The sequence below is a fragment of the Crinia signifera genome, chromosome 7 (assembly GCF_055691185.1).
Source record: "Crinia signifera chromosome 7, ASM5569118v1, whole genome shotgun sequence".
NCBI lineage: Eukaryota > Metazoa > Chordata > Amphibia > Anura > Myobatrachidae > Crinia > Crinia signifera.
The window spans coordinates 194,051,272-194,067,736 of NC_139223.1; the positions used below are offsets into that span (position 1 = coordinate 194,051,272).

Here is a 16,465-nt window from a genome sequence, read left to right on the forward strand (position 1 = left end):
TCAGTGTGTGTGTAATGTATTTATTAAACTTTTATTTTTCATGTATCAGTGTGTATTTATTGATCTATTTTTTTTACTGTGGAACTACAAGACCCAGCGGGCCCTTTAATGCCCCGCAGGCTGGGACTTGTGGTTCTTCAAGTCCCAGCTTGCGGGGGAGGCTTGCTGGGACTCATAGTTCCACAGTTTAAAACAACAGTTTATTCATCTATTTTTTTTTACACCAGTATCAGCCCTGTGGCCACCGGGGACAGCACCAGGCTTCAGCCTGGTCAGGTAAGTCCTGGAGGGGGGGGGCATTTATTGGGGGGGTCCCCACTACCCCAGGGCCCCTGGCCAGGCTGACTGGTCAGAGGGTTAATGGTTTGGCCGGGGGGGACTTGTATAAAAAGTCTCCCCCCGGCTGTGGCATTACCCTGCTGGCTGGTTTGGCCTGGGGCTGGTTCTTAAAATACAGGGGGACCCCTAGTCATTTTGTCCCCCGTATTTTGGGAACCAGCCCCGGACCTGGAGCCTGGGGCTGGTTGTTAAAAACCCTATTTGTCGGGTTCCCTGATTTTTAATTACCGGCCCCGGCTCTTTCAGCCTGGTGCTGGTTACAGCTGTTGGGGGGACCCCACGCTGTTTTTTTTTTTATTTCTTTATTTTTCTATTTTTTTTTACACTGCAGCCTGCACGGATCTGACTGATCCGTGCAGGCTTAAAGCAAATACGACAGGACAATCAAGGTGTATTTTCCTGTCGTATTTTCGTGCCTGTTTTACACCAATTAGCAGCCGTATTATCAATACGGCCGCTTAGTAAATCAGGAACCACCATTCTTTTGAATGGTGATTCCTGTCGTATTCTATCGATGGTGTAGACATTCGTATTTGTAAATACAAATACGAATGTGCCATCTTTAAGAATACGAATTGCCGTATTTTTGGGATAGTAAACCCGAAAATACAAATGTGTAAAAAATAGGTGTATTTCTGCCTACGAATACACCTATTTTTTACGAATCCATTTTGGTAAATTCCCCCCAAAGTCTATGTCCTTCCCTGCAGCACCCGGACTCCCAGTCCATGATTCCGGAGGAAGAGGACATAGCAGCCTCTCAGGGCACCAGGGCAGGTGGCGCGCTAGAGCAGGGGACCCTGCTGCTGGTAAGCGGCAGCAGCGATGTGACGTCCATGACCATCCTGGTGAACCCAGTCGGCGGTGTGGAGTCAGCTCTGACGGTAATAGGTGCTGCGAGGAGCGCAGGCACTGTAGCAGTGAGACAGCTGCCAGTGTCCGCGCTGCAGAGAAGGTGCTCTGCAGGGAAAGTGACCATTGGGGAGAGAGGGGCTGTGCAGCGCGGTAATCCCAGACAGTGCTCCGGATCAAGCTCCAGCAGCTTAGTTTGGGCTGGGCATTGGCAGCGGGCGGCTCTCTCCTCCCCTGCACTCCTGAAGGTGAGCGAAGAGAGACACAATGCCGACCGCGCCGATGATGCCCGACATATTTCAGGCTCTCCCCCAGCAGCGACTAGCAGAAGACATCTCCCCCAATGCATAACCACTGCCAGACCATGTCACTCTGCAAAGATCCTGCCTGCCCCAGGCCAGGTTCCCCCCCTTGTAACTGGTAACGTGAACCAGGAGTGAAAAAAGAGAGCAATCGGGACTGTGGAAGGGGAGGAGTTGGGATGGGAAAGGGGAGGAGTCAGGACTAATGGGGGAGGGTCAAGATTATACCACCCCCCCCCCCTAGAAGAAAAGTCTAGATCCGCCCCTGCTATTTACTTAGTACCAGCCAATCAGCTCCTAACTTATTTTTAACTTCTCTGTTAATTTATGATTGCTATCACCTGTTTTGAACAGATTCATTGATAAGAAAGATGTATTACCAAAGGTGATGGTAATTATATATTAAGAGGGAAGTCCAGGAACAGAGCAATGTGTTCCTTCTGGAGAGGGTCATGTTGGGAGGTATGCGTTTAGTCCCAAGGGTTAGTACATGAGTTTGAAAAAACTCAGGAGCCCGAGGTGTGCTCCCTACCACCAGTGCTGTGCCTAAACACGTGCAAAGGGGGCCGTGCGATCGAATTGGGTTTTCTCCCGAAGGAGAAGGGCCCCGTTTTTCCCCTAACCCCTCTCAACCATAAGGCCGAAGAGGGGAAAATAGGGAACGGTGGGTCCTCTTCGCCGAACCTTAGAGAGACCCTCATTCCTCAACCCCCGGAAGGGTTAGGACGGTGGGTCCTCCACACCCGAAGGTTTGGAGAGACCCTCAGTAGACTTCCCTCTGCCTTGCGGCTCGCGGTCGTCCTTGAGGGGACCGAAGCTCTCCCCAAAAGGCGAGAGCTTCGGCACATTGGGGAATGGTAGGCCCATAAGGGTCAACCACACAACCCAAAAAAACAGTGACACACTACAGAAAACAGAAAACGTGAAAAAGTGCATGAACGTGAGAAGGAAGAGAAATAAATAATAAAGAGGACCCCAGCCAGAAGGCCGGGGTGGGGGTGTGAAAAATTGTCCTACCCCATCCAAAAGGACGAGGTAAGGATGTAATGCCTAACCTAGAGGGGGAAGTGCGCAGTGCAAGTGCTTACTTGTGCAAGGTGATTTTGGGGATCACCCGGGCAGGTTCAGCACCCCCGAGTTTCCCCGGGGGCACAGTGCAGCCTCGGACTCCAGGCAGCCGGCCAGTCAGTGTCCGACCAAGTGTTTCTCCGCTCCACCAGCAGGCCCTTTCCGACCCCCCGCCATGGGAATGGATACTCCACTGGGCTTTTTCGGTGAGTCTCCCCCGCAGAGGCCCAAATAGACCAACTGAGAAAGAAGAAACCACCTACTCAGTCCCGACGTTTCACCTCTCCCAGGGATTGAGTACTGGGCTGGGCTTTTCGCTGTCTCTCTGGCCGAGGCAAAGACCCCTGAACAAGAGCCCCATCTCAAAGCCCAATGCTTCTCCCCTCCCTACCAGTGGAAAGAATGGTATTCCCTCCCCAGCAGGGCATCGATACTAAGCCATTCCTAGCACTCGCCCAGAACATGAGGTGATTACTAATCCTCAGCTCAGTAACGAGATGCTACGGTACTGCTTTTCTCTATTCTCTGCCAGGGGGTGGTCCAGACCCAACTGATAAAGAACAGATACTACACTTGATCTTAGCCAAAAGGCCGAGAAGCAATGGTTAGTACATGGACACCTGGTCAGTAGGTGAAGCTGTGCCCTTGAAATCTTCAAATTACATTTTGCGGTTATCCCATTTTAAAGATGCAGTCACATCACCCATAGAGATATGGCAGCTTCAGTTATACTGTGTAATGGGTTATCACATTTTACAACACTTTTACAGTATTATGGCCTTGGCTAATAGTCCTAGTTAAAGATTGTGGTAGGTGTCTTGGCATCATGTTAGATGTATGTAAACAGTACGTGTAGGTAAAAGTAAAGACCAACTTTACTGTTTTTATGCAGATAACTATTACATTGACTCTAATGAAAGCTTTTCTTAATATTTGTGTGAATCCGTTAATTTGCTTAGATAATACTACAATCTTTTAACAATAAACAGGTTTTCACAGACTAGAACTAGATAGATGCCTGATTTCAGTTACTATTAACCCTTTGATTGTCAAGTGAATTTGACAAAATAGGTGTGAAAATTGGCAAGCAAACTTTTTGATTCACCGCAATGACCTGTAATGTTCACCTTATATAGAAAATATAATCTTTTTTTACACAACATTTTTTAATTTGAATTAAATAATGAATGAGAGCGATGCTGGCTTTTATAGTGGATATTTTGAGCATCACTCACAGAGATTTTGGCACTCAAAAGGTTAATGCGTAAATCTAAACTTGTTGGCGGTTCTAGATAGAAACGCACATGAGCAGAGGGCACATAGGCTATTTCACCATACCGTTTCCCGACATTCAGATGATGGTAAGACAGTGTCTAGGTCTGCAGGTAATTGGTTATCACAATATGGTCATTGGGTGAAAGTTTGACTATGTCTACTTCATCACGTTCAAAAGGTTCATTGCAATGGTGGACGTAAAAAAATGGTGATTTTTAAAAAAGATTTCTACTGATGGTGGTTACATATTACCAAATATACAAGATTTGTCACAAAAACTGTAAAAACCCCAAACGTGTTCACCATCATGTTATGTAATCTTTTGACCCTGTTGACCTAATGCATGTCAACCATTTGTGCCGCGCTGGGAAGGGGGCGTGGACATGTCATATACAAATGATGCCACCGAGCCACGCCCCCTTTTCACACTCTGTATCGGTGAATTGATGCTGTACGCACAGCGTCTATTCCTTCAGGCTGGAGGAACTCCCAACTGCCCCCCACCGCCGCAGGACACTGCCGGCCCCGGGCGAGACGCAGTACCGTCCCCAAGAAACGGGACAGTCCGGCAAAAAACAGGACTGTTGGGCGGTATGAGGTTGTTCTTGGGTCCAGGCTTTAAGTGTTTCTGAATTCATAAATGTAATGAGCAGTTATGAGAACCTTGACACCTCAGCTGTTCTTCAACTACACATCCCAGCATGCCCTGCAGCAGTTTTAGCATGGCCAAATAGTAAAACTATACCAGGGCATGCTGGGATGTGTAGCTCAACAACAGATGGAGTGTCAATGATCTCCATCACTGACCTATAGGCTTGGCTCAGTGTATTAGATCGACATGGCTAAGTTCAACAGAGATATGGACACTGTCAAAGTGTACTGCGTCCCCTCGCATGGCTCGCTACGCTCTCCATGCTTCAGGCACCCTACTCTATTCTCCATCCACGGCCTAGTGGATGGTAGGGCATGAAAAAATGGCTGTCAGCACATGTCGGGTCAAGAAAAAAATGTGAAAAACTCATGTCGACCTTTTGACTGTAAACTTTCCCATTGTTGACCTAATGCTTGTGTCAACCTTCCATCTCTGTCGACCTTATCCATGTGGACCTATTTCATGTGTCAACGTAGGCCATGACCACCTTCAGTGGTCGACCCGATGCATGTCGACCAGAATCGATAATGATCGTATACCTGAATTAATACATGATTATTGCTTTCTCACACAGCTATTTATTATTTATCATTGTTTTCATGGTAACTCTGGAAGAAAACCCTAACATCCGCGTGTGTCAGCCTGTCGGTGTTACAAAGCTGTACCGATGTGATTGCGCAGGATATGATCTTATCACTTACACCTGACACTTGTACTTTGTACTGTTAGCTGTTCCGTGCCTGGAGGAAACAAAAAGGCTCTTTCTGTTCCTAAGCTTTGAAGTCGAGAATTAACAATAGAGCAATATAGTCATAATTCAGCCCTCGCTGGTCAGATCTGCTTCATGAGCAGTTATTTGTACTTTTATGTGTTTTTAGATACGTGAAAGATATAATAAGACTTACAGAAAAGTCAACAAGGGTTGGGTGTGAATATTTCAGTTCTAGACTCTATTCCTCCACAGCGCGATGTGTAAGAGGCTGGGATCACTAGCTCTAGACAGTATTTCAACACGATCTTACCATCCATGAAAACACACAGAACAGATGCAAATTCTGGGATTGATGGACAGGTGGTTATCAAAATTCAGCCACCTATCTGCATATGTGCATGGTCAGGGGTGGTTCAACATAGAGTAGTAGAGAGTCGTGTCCAGATCCAGACCAGGTTTTAGAGCAACAGCAACAGGAAAATCAGATCCAGTCCAGGTTTCCTAACTGATGTGATAGAATTCCTTTGTTCGTCTCACAATGGAGAAATTTACAATGATCGGGGTTGGGCTGATTAGCAGCACCTGTGGCTTTCTGATATAAGTGTTTCCAGGGTAGGAGGTAATTGCTCCTGATGGTGGAAGAGTTGCCCAGGTGATAGGCCGGGGGTGTGGGCTATGGTACACAATATATATACATCAGAACGACCAGCCTCCGATCCGTATCATAATACGATTTCCCCGTGAGTTTCCCAGACACACCATAGATCTTACGTGTGTAATTTCACATAAGATTTATCATAAGATCTGCAACTGGCAGCATACTGGTCATTAGCAGCATCTTCAGATCATAGGATCGACCTCACAACCCGTGGGCCCGCGCATCATGCCAAAACACCTCACGATGTGCACAAAAATTAAGGACAAAATGCATTGCACAACCCTTCAAAATTGTGCGTTCGAGCCTGAAATCATTCTGATGTATGGCCAGCTTAAGAGAGGGGGGGCTTGTGTATCCGGGTGCCGGACGGCTTCCCGACAGTCGGGATTCCGACAGTCATTACTCCAACGTCGGAATCCCAACTGCTCCCTCATGGGGGTACACCGTAGAGGGAGAATAAAATAGGTGGGGAGCGCAGCTCGCCACCGTGACTGCAGCGTGGCAAGCGCAGTGAGCCCACAAGGGGCTTCATTGCGCTCCCCCCGCTGTGCATTCGGGATTCCAACGTCTGAGTAATGACTGTCGGAATCGCAACTGTCGGTGAAATATACCACACCCGTGTATCCGGTTGTAGTGTGTTTGCTAGAAGACGAAAGTGATGTGCTACAGTATACTAGAAGACCCAGTTGTCTCCAGGAAAAAGGCGTGATGGGCATTTTCCTGGTGATTTCCCTACTGCCCTTGCGACAAATGCCGTGTTTATGGTGTAATTGAAAACCATGGCTTACTGTAGAGATCAGTGTGGACGTCATCATGATCTGGCACGCGTGTTTCTCTACTGTCAAGGAAATTTTTGATAAGGTGTCATCTGACCGACGGCCTCTACAAAAGAAAAGTGTCTCTTACGTTAACACAGTACCCAATAAAAGCCAGATGTGAGGGTGCCATTTCCATGTCTTTACACTCGGGGGGCCGATGCTGGATCACACGCAATGATCCGTATTCGGCCCCTGCCCTGATGGTCGGGGTTTGCGCATTTCTGTGGCAGCACTGGGCCCAGTTTTATAGGGTTCCCCATGAAAACGCTGGGCATTCCCATGGGTATACTCTGTGCTCTGTCTTCGCCTTCAAATAAAAGTCAGTTGAGACTAACTTTTATTTGCAAAGGCGACCATCTAAGGATTTCTCCTGCGAGGGGACGTGTCTTCGTTACACATCCCCTCCACAGCAGCAGTGTGGCAGGTAATCGGCGTCCCGCTAGTCCCGTCCCGGCCTCTCTGTCGCTCGGTAATCTGCGATTTTCGCAGTTTACCAAGCCAACCAGAATCAGGCACTTGGATTTTAAAGCAGACCTTCAACCTCGCCGAGGTGCTGAACCAAGCTTTCAGGACAAAGAAAGCGTCTTAATAACAAGCTGTGATCTTGTCCGAGCACTGACTCACGTCTTCTGGCAACATCTACATTTCTTGGAATTATTTAAAAGTCCTTCTTAGAATATGGAACACTCGGACATTTGCATTCCATTAACAAGCACTCTCTGTGTGACACTACTTCAGAGGTCATCGGCAGCAGATAGATAATGAATCATTGATTTTCTGAGACGAGATTATGTTTTCATTTGTAAAAGGAAGAAAAAAATCCCTAACTATCCTTAACTTAATAAATATTCATTATTTTTTGCCTGTTTATCTCCTACTCTCAGGCACAGTAATTGGCTTGTCTTAGATGCCAGATCTTCATACATTAAACACTGACACCTCTGCATATATATCGTGGATGTAGCCAATGTTGTCAGATCTTGTCATGCTATTGGTTGAGCATCAGTCTGCTAAGAGTACCTGAAATTCATACACTTGGGCCCTTATTCAGCTCTGATCCCAGTACAAATTTGTTCTCAAAATGGGCAAAACCATGTGCACTGCAGGTGGGGCAGATGTAATATGTGCAGATAGAGTTACATTTGGGTGGGGTGTGTTGAAACTGAAATCTAAATTGCAGTGTAAGAATAAAGCAGACAGTATTTACCCTGCACAGAAACAAAATAACTCACACAAATCTAACTCTCTCTATACATGTTACATCTGCCCCACCTGTATTCATGGTTTTGCTCATTTTGTGACCAAATTTGTACTGCGATCAGATCTGAATAAGGGCCTTGATGCCTAATTCTTGGGTATAAGAAGCTCAGAGCACAAGGAGTTTAAGACAAACAGGGTCAGTATTCCTGACACCAGACCTTGGAGCCTCTACACAAGGAGGTCATTCTGGTAGATTTGCAAAGCAGCGAATTTCACTGCTTTGCGAGCCCACTAACACCGCCCGCACGACCGCCCGACCCCCCCTCCCCGCTCAAATGCTGACTTTCCCCGCAGGCCTGCAAATTTACGTTTTGCATAAACATCCATTTGCAGCCTTGTGTGCGGGCCTAAAATCATTCGATGGTCACCGACCATCGAATGATTTCTGAAGTGCTCACTAATCTAAATCAGTCTCTGGTGCCTTAGATTAAAGGCGCCCTCCAAGAACAAGACGGGCAGCTGACATCCGGTGACGTCAGCCGCCCGCCCCCTGGAAAGCAGGATGCCTCCTTGGTTCGCTTTCCAGTGTTTTCTGTGGTACGCCCAGGAAGGACTATGCAAGCCTCCGAGAGCGCCCGCAGTGAAGACCTGTACATGCGCATCAACGATTATGCGCATTAGCAAGCAGTAAGCATCAGTCGCCGTTGTGAATTAGCAATGCAGCGACCAGATCAGAATCACCCCCAAAGTATGTTGGTTTATACACTTGTACTGAAAACTAATTAGGCCCATACATCAGGTAGTTATTGGGGTAATTGCCCATTATGACAATGCCTAGGTTGGGGAACATGTTGGAAACCCTCAATTTGGAGATTCTGAACGAAAAATGATTAGGATCGTTGAGTGATGGAAATTTAACATGCTGTTGTTTTTTTTTGTTTTTTGTTTTTTTGCCAATCTGTAAAATGGGAATTTAGGCCATATATAGCCACATAATAACCTCTTAATAATCCAGTTGGAAAAAATGGTCCAAATTGTTCCCTCTTTCTGGCGCACCATCAAGATTTGGGGGCATATGTAATAGCTTCTGAGTTCTTTAAATAAAAAAGTCTGAGTTCAACCATCATCCCTTTAGGGCATGTAGTCCAAACTAAGTGGCCATTTCCACTTGAGGCTGACAAAGGGATTTCTATTTTATCCAAGAATTTGACTTAATCTTCTCACTTCTCGAAAGAGCAGCTTTGGTGGGTTCCCTGCTCTGTTATACCCCTTATATTCAGCAATTCCCTCACCTCCTCAGCTGACCACATTGAGGACATGGCTGTGCTACTGCAGGAATGCTGCCTCAGACGTGTGCACTGAAATGTGCTGCTTGTTTTTATTGTCTCTGGCCGCTGACCTCATCAAAGGAGACAGAGAAATCACCCAATAGCTGTGTTTGATGAATGCAGTGTTGAATAACCTGGGTAGGGAGCTTTCAGACTGCACGCCAACCCGGGTTAGAGCCGTGTTCAACCCTGGTCAAGACCAGGGTTGAAATTTAGTGTTGCTCATCCTGGGAATTTTCACAGTGGCGCCTTCACACCGCACCTCGACCCGGTTTGGAGACACAAGGACATGGCAATAACATGGGTCCAGAGTGCGGCCTGAAAGCGGTATAAAATGCACATAAAAAACCCCTGAAGCAGCTGGCAACACTAACCACCTAGGATGTACCTTCATAAACTACGAATGAATCCTAAATTCTAATAAAGACACTGGGCATTCTGCCTTCCCTTCACATGCCAGGATCACAGTGTTAGGACCAGCTTCCAAAGTCCCTTTCATCTGCCACCTGCTTTCTAAACGTTTAACTTCTAGTTCTAGAACTTGTCTGCACCATTAATGCTTCATGTATTCTATCTACACCAGGCATGTCCAAACTATGGCCCTCCAGCTGTTGGGAAACTACAAGTCCCATCATGCCATGCCACAGTTTTGCTATTAGGGAATGCTAAAACTATGGCAAGGCATGCTGGGATGTGTAGATTCACACCAGCTGGAGGGCCACAGTTTGGACATGCCTGATCTACACTAAGGGGTACATTTACTAAAGCTTCTAAAAATGAAGAGGTGAAGTCGTCCATAGCAACCAAACATATTCTGTGTATCATTTCTCTATCTCATCTTTAAAATTGATAGATAGACTCTGATTGGTTGATATGAGCTATCACCTCTTTTTATTTTTAGAATTTAGAAACATTAGTAAATGTACCTCTACGTTACAATGTGTATGCAAATGATAATTGAGGGCAAACGTGAAAATGAGAGGTGACTCCTAAGGTGTTAATTTGTTTTAAAATGCTTAAATTAATTAATATATTTAAAATATGCCCATAATAATGTCACTTGCGCAAATAATATACTATACATAATGATTACAATTTCAACTTCGCCAAGGAATTTAATTGATACTTGCGGAAGAGGCTTTTTATTCTTTTTTTTATTTCATTTGAATTACTTTAGAAAAATAAACCTGCGATATAATGGGAGGGTCTCCAGCTGTATTGAGGGTTTCCTTTCCCCCCGATCTCTAGGTATAGTGACCTGCTCCTTCGCTGCCGGGAACTAGACTCCTGGACTCAAGATCTTTGTCTCCCAAGTGTCGTCTGGATATCAGGTTTCTTCAACCCGCAGTCCTTCCTCACAGGTAGGGAGCACATCACAACTCATTAGTAATTTACTGCTACAGTAATTTTTATAATTACTGCCAGGAGGGCTCATTAAATTTGATCTAATGAATAAATATTGTATTTTTCAACATGATTACCAGAACTGCTTAACTGTGCGCCATAAACAATTATTTTCTTCCTCCACGCTTTATCATAGTTCCATGCAGGTTTGCCGTTTTAGAATATATTAAATGATGTATACATATTTTATTGTACTTCGGGATATTAGACTTGCCAATTAAAGTGATGGGACTGATTTGTTGATGCACATATATAAAATCTGCAGTGGTGTGTGCTGTTAATGCGCAGCTGATGGGACTTTCAGAAACTAATGTTACCGTTAGCAGCCAAAATAATAATAATCGTACCAACCTATATACTACAGTAGTATTACAGTTTTAACTATATTTAAGGAAATTATAGATATTGGATTATTTGCTTTTTTTTAAATGGAGAATTCTCCTAAGCAAATAGATGTCTGATTGGCTCAGCTATTGTACTTACAGTTCTGGGAGTAAATTAAAGTTTTATCCATGCTTACAAAGGAGGCCCAGTCGCAGAACTCTGGGAGGCAATGGAGTCATCTGCCACCGGGCTCCTGCTCCCAAAGGGGGCATCTCTCCTTTCCAGTGAGTTTGAATCAGTTAATTGAAAGCCGTTGATATCGCTTCTGTGGCTGACTCCTCCTCCCACCAGGACCATAGATGTCCCACTCTCATTATTCTAAACATAATATCCATCATACCATACATACATATATTTATATAAGATGATGTGTGTTCGTTGGGGGGGGGGGGGGATAAATAAATACCAATATTTATCTTGCCCCTGGGCCAAACTTATGTCACTGATGAGACCCATAAGGTGCACTGGAAAGCAGTGAGCTCAAGCAGGCTGTGGTCCAACATTATTTCCCCAGCCACTAGCATACCATCCTTAAACTGGGCATAATCTACTGCAATTTCTCTTAGCAGTGTATGCCCAGCCGATAACCAGGGTCACATGCGATCCATCACATGCTGCCATTTAACTTGTGATGGATCGCATTCGACCCCTGTTCCCCGGCCCGCCTCCAAGGGGTTATGGTATATTAGATCTAGAATGTGTAGGTCTACAGTCATATGGTCGACTACTAATGGTCGACAGTCAAAGGGTTGACAGGGTCAAAAGGTCGCCAGTGTGCAAAGGTTGCCCGTGAAAAGGTCAACACTCAAAAGGACGACAGTGAAAAGGTCAACAGGGTCAAAAGGTCGAAATGGAAAAGGCTGACGTGAGTTTTTCATGTTTTTTTTTGGTGTCTATATCGACATAAGTTGACATGGACACCGCCTAAGTGTACCGCGTCCCCTCACATTGCTCGCTACGTCATTCTTCGGACACGGTGCCTTGCTGCACTCGGCACACTATTATATTCTCCCTCCGTGCCGTAGTGGATGATAGAGTATGAAATACCAGCTGTCGGCACATGTTGGCTCATAATTTTGTTAAAAAATGCATGTCGACATTTGGACCCTGTCAACCTTTTCACTGTCGACCAATAGCAATCGACCTTATGACTGTCGACTTAGAGTCAATCTATCATCCGGATATCCCACCGGGAGGAAGGTCTGACCTCCGACTCAGGTCCGATGCGCACGGGACTGCACATCAGATCTGACCCAATATAGGCCAATTTCTCGGCCCATTCCATTGGGAACGGGTGAAATCGTCCTGAATCCAGTTAGTGTATGGGGGCCTTTACTTAAAACTTTTTAAAGTTATATGTTCATATTATAAGCAGACTTTACCAACTTTCAGAAAATGCATCACCCGGTAGCAAGGGTGTAACTAGATATTTAGATGGGCCAAATGGTTCTTATCTGCCGTCAAATTCTGTTTCTATAAATAAGGATCAAAAAGGGTTGAGTTTACCTGAAGGATAAAAAAGGGGCAGACTAGATGGGTCAAATGGTTCTTATCTGCCGTCAAATTCTATGTTTCTATATTTGTAGGCCCCATAACAAAAGATTGTAAGGGCCCCTTTGTACCACACAATGATGTAAAATGTATTAATACATGCAAAGGTAGGCCCCTCACAGTTATGGGCCACATAACAGCCGCAACCACTGCACCTATGGTAGTTAGACCTTGGCTCAATGATGGCTAACCTTTGGCACTCCAACTGTTGTTGAACTACACATCCCAGCATGCCCTGCTACAGTTTTGCGGTTTGGCCATACTAAAACTGATGCAGAGCATTCTGGGATGTGCAGTTCAATAACAGTTGTAGTGCCAAAGGTTGGCCATCACTGCTCTTGCCCATTAGGGTTGATGATGAATTTGTGGTGGGATATGGAGTTCTAGAACAGTTGGAAATGATAAGGCTGTACTGGGATATGTAGTTCTAGAACAGCTGGAAAATATTTTGGAAGCTACCCCTTTTTTTAGCTTGCCAATATTTAACTCCCAGTATGCTCCGCTATCGCTTTAAATATTTTTCTTCAGGATAAAAAGAAACGTAAAACATAAATGAATAAAACTGAAATTGGCTACTTCTTCCAATACACAGAGGTTGTATAATGATTTGAGAAATAAGCGCGGTGGTTGGAAATGAGCTCTCCTGCTTAAAACTGCTTTATTTCACTCATGCCATTTATCTAACTATGAAACATACATTTATGGGAATATCATATCTTGCAAACTGGTGTTTAGCTCTGTGGTTACAGATGCTGAGTGATTATAAAAAGAACCAATTTGCAAATTATATTATTCAACTAAAAACAATTCTTGCAGCTGTCATGCAAAGTTTAGCTCGGAAAAATGAATGGCCCCTGGATAAGATGCATCTCACTGTTGATGTTATGAAGAAATACAAGGAGGAATTTTCCCAGCCAGCCAGAGAGGGAGCATACATCTATGGATTGTACTTGGAAGGTACAGTAGGGGCGTGTGAGATTTTTCTTACTCATTACTTTTCATTCCATCCTGGCAAGATAAGGATAAATCATGATCCGCAGATTGGGACAGTTCTCAGGGCAGACACACGTGGATTGAAAACATGGGGCTTTGCAGTACCAAATGAGTACCAATACCTCATTTGGGAATCTTGGGAGTCTGTGTTCAGTACATTGTGTTAATAACTTAGCATTCACATTGACATAAATGTGCAAGAGTTCAGTTCCCTTTAATGCCTCCGTTGGACCTGGTGTAAAAATACACACCCAACATTGGGCTTCCCCGCTAGTTTTTCTGTTTCTCCACAATAATAGTCTATTCATGGGCCACGTTCTCCTAGAAATCACTGAGTGTACCGTATCACCTTTATGAGCAGCTTCAGATAGGGATGAGCACTCATGTATATTGTAAATGATGGTAGTGAAAGGAAAGATGGGGAATGTTGTTTTCAAGCTTCACCCAAAAGCTGGGTACACATTAGATGACACACAAACGATAGCGTCGTCAACGATTTCTCATGAACTCCCAGATAAAGTTCATGGGAAGTTGTATTTAATCAACTAGCCCTTTATCTGGAGAAAACCATATTTTTATTCTCCCTCTAGTTACTTGAAAATTGTGACATCCACTTGTATCTCTTGCATTTACATTTCTCCAAACTAGTCAAGCAGGGAAGGAGCCTTCATTTCGTTCTGTTCTCCGCTCACTTCTTCCCTGGATGGCTTACACTTCTCTGCGTCCTACAACCAGCTACTGATCCGCATTGGTCTGATGGTGCCCACGCTGACCAGTGCATGCAGGCACCGATCACAAATGCAAAACATGACCAGAATCCCCGCACTAGGAATTCCTTTGCTGCTAGGGTTATCCCTGTACTTTAAAAATATGAAATAACTAAAGCAAAAAGCTCCAATGTTGATGTGCCCATATTTACTTAGATCCCTAAATACTTTTAGTACGTAACACATTATGAACTACTGTGTACTGTTCAATTGAAGACTGTTACTGACCAAAAACATTTATTGCAATATATTTGAACGATAGATGTTCTAGAACTTAAACCCCAGTGGACATGTAGGGATATTCATAGTTGTTAGTACCTAGAACAGCTTATGGGCCTGTTAATGTCATTGTGCACTTACGATTACTCTGTTGTGTATCATGGTGTTGCAGGAGCCCAGTGGGATATACAAGGAGGACACATCGCTGAAGCACGTCTGAAGTCCCCAAATCCAATGATGCCGGTCATCTTTGTGAGAGCTATTCCCAACGACAGACAAGACACAAGAAACATGTACGAATGCCCTGTTTACAAGACAAAAATAAGAGGTTCAACCTATATTTGGGCTTTTCACTTGAAGACCAAGGAGAGGCCTTCAAAGTGGATTCTTGCTGGTGTTGCTTTACTGTTAAGTGTGTAAAACAAAGATTGCACAGCTCAGAGCTACGTTGTTATGTTTCTGGCTCTCAATTTAGTACATCAACACAATTTTTACTGATGTTTGTTTGAGGTGTATTATATTTTTATGCTGCTTTGTATCCATTTTGTGTTACTTGTTTAGCCTGACACTTGAACCATATTGGGGATCATTTAGAGGTGGTCATGTATTGCACATGGATGGTACTTCGCACATGAGACAAACGCATGGCACACACATGCAGTACTGGTCTAGGGTGGCAACTGCTTCCCTTTCCTAAAACAGAGGCAGGTCAGTGCCATTGTGTGCGAGTAAGGAGGCTATGATCTCCTGGGCCTTCATTGGATGTCTGATGGACAGCTTAATACCATTGGTCACGGTGTCAAATGATCATACACAGTCTCTAGATCATTAATCAGGAGTCATGACACCTACTGCTTCATTACCATAGAAGTTATATGTATACTGCCACACCTGAACCTCACTCCCACCTTCCATCTCCTCTACACCTCACTCTCGTCTACCATCTCCCACATGAAACGAACTCCCACCTTCCAACTCCCCTGTACCTCACTCCCACACCTGTACTTTACTCCCATCTATCTCCCCTGTACCTCCCTACCATCTCTAAGCCTCCACTCTGTATCTCAACCTCCCACCTATAGTGTCATACACCCTCTTCCCATGCGTCTGCCTCCTGCCCCCCTTTCCATAGTGTTAAAAGATCTCCCCTCCCATAGCAGTGTCATTAGGACCCTTCCCCCACCCCTTCAGAGAAGTGTAATTAGTCCCCTTCCGTCCACTCACCATGCCTCTCATCTAGCTTGGTCAGAGAGCCATGGGCAACAGCTTCACTCCTATAAACCCACAATTTACTAAATATACCCCAGTGGGCTAATGACTGCTGGGAAATGAATGATTTTTTTGATTTAGTCTTTGCTCCCATCATTAAAATTGTCATGCAAATATTTCCTCACAATTATTTGTCTTCCCTTTATTGTATTCTTTGAGACTACCGCAACTGTAAAGCGCATAGAGTCGTAATGAAGAGAAGTGCTCTAGAAACAAACTTATAAGGCAGTCCAGTACCTGTATGTATGGGATAGGAGCTCTATGCAGCAGCCCTTCTGATAATGGTTGCTGCCCATGTGTATTCCTTTATGTCCAGTCTAGGTACCACAAGCCAGTACACTCCCATAGCTACGGCTCTCAAGCCAATAATGTGCTGCAATCTACTTTGGTTCATGGATAACATGGGCCGAAATAAATATAACGTGCACTGTTGGGGGTACTTGAGGACCAGGGTTGGGAACCACTGGTGTAGAGAGAAGGCGGCAGGAAAGAAGCTCCTTCTCATTCGCTCTGTGTTTGCCTAAATGAACGGTAGCATTTCCCTGATTGCAATAGGGAGAAGAGTCAATTGTTGGGATGGCTGAGGTCCTTCATCATCTTCCTGGCTTTGGTCCAGCATCGCTTGCTGTATATAGTGTCCAGATCTGGACGCTCGATAGGGATGGTACGCTCTG

General features: G+C 44.8%; 1 protein-coding gene and 1 pseudogene across 3 annotated transcripts in view; one reads left to right on the forward strand and one right to left on the reverse strand.

Annotated features, from left to right (window-relative positions):
* LOC146021013 (dynein axonemal heavy chain 11-like) overlaps positions 1-15,905 on the forward strand; it is a 248,607-nt gene extending 232,702 nt beyond the window's left edge. For all 3 annotated transcript variants that reach the window (XM_083154785.1, XM_083154786.1, XM_083154787.1), the window contains 3 exons: positions 10,453-10,565; positions 13,360-13,500; positions 14,695-15,905. In XM_083154785.1, the coding sequence (XP_083010911.1) occupies positions 10,453-10,565; positions 13,360-13,500; positions 14,695-14,942 (502 nt within the window). In that variant the 3' untranslated portion in view covers positions 14,943-15,905. The remainder of the gene's footprint in view (positions 1-10,452; positions 10,566-13,359; positions 13,501-14,694) is intronic.
* Positions 3,092-3,164, reverse strand: LOC146025460 (U2 spliceosomal RNA; annotated as a pseudogene).
* Positions 15,906-16,465: the final 560 nt, after the last annotated feature.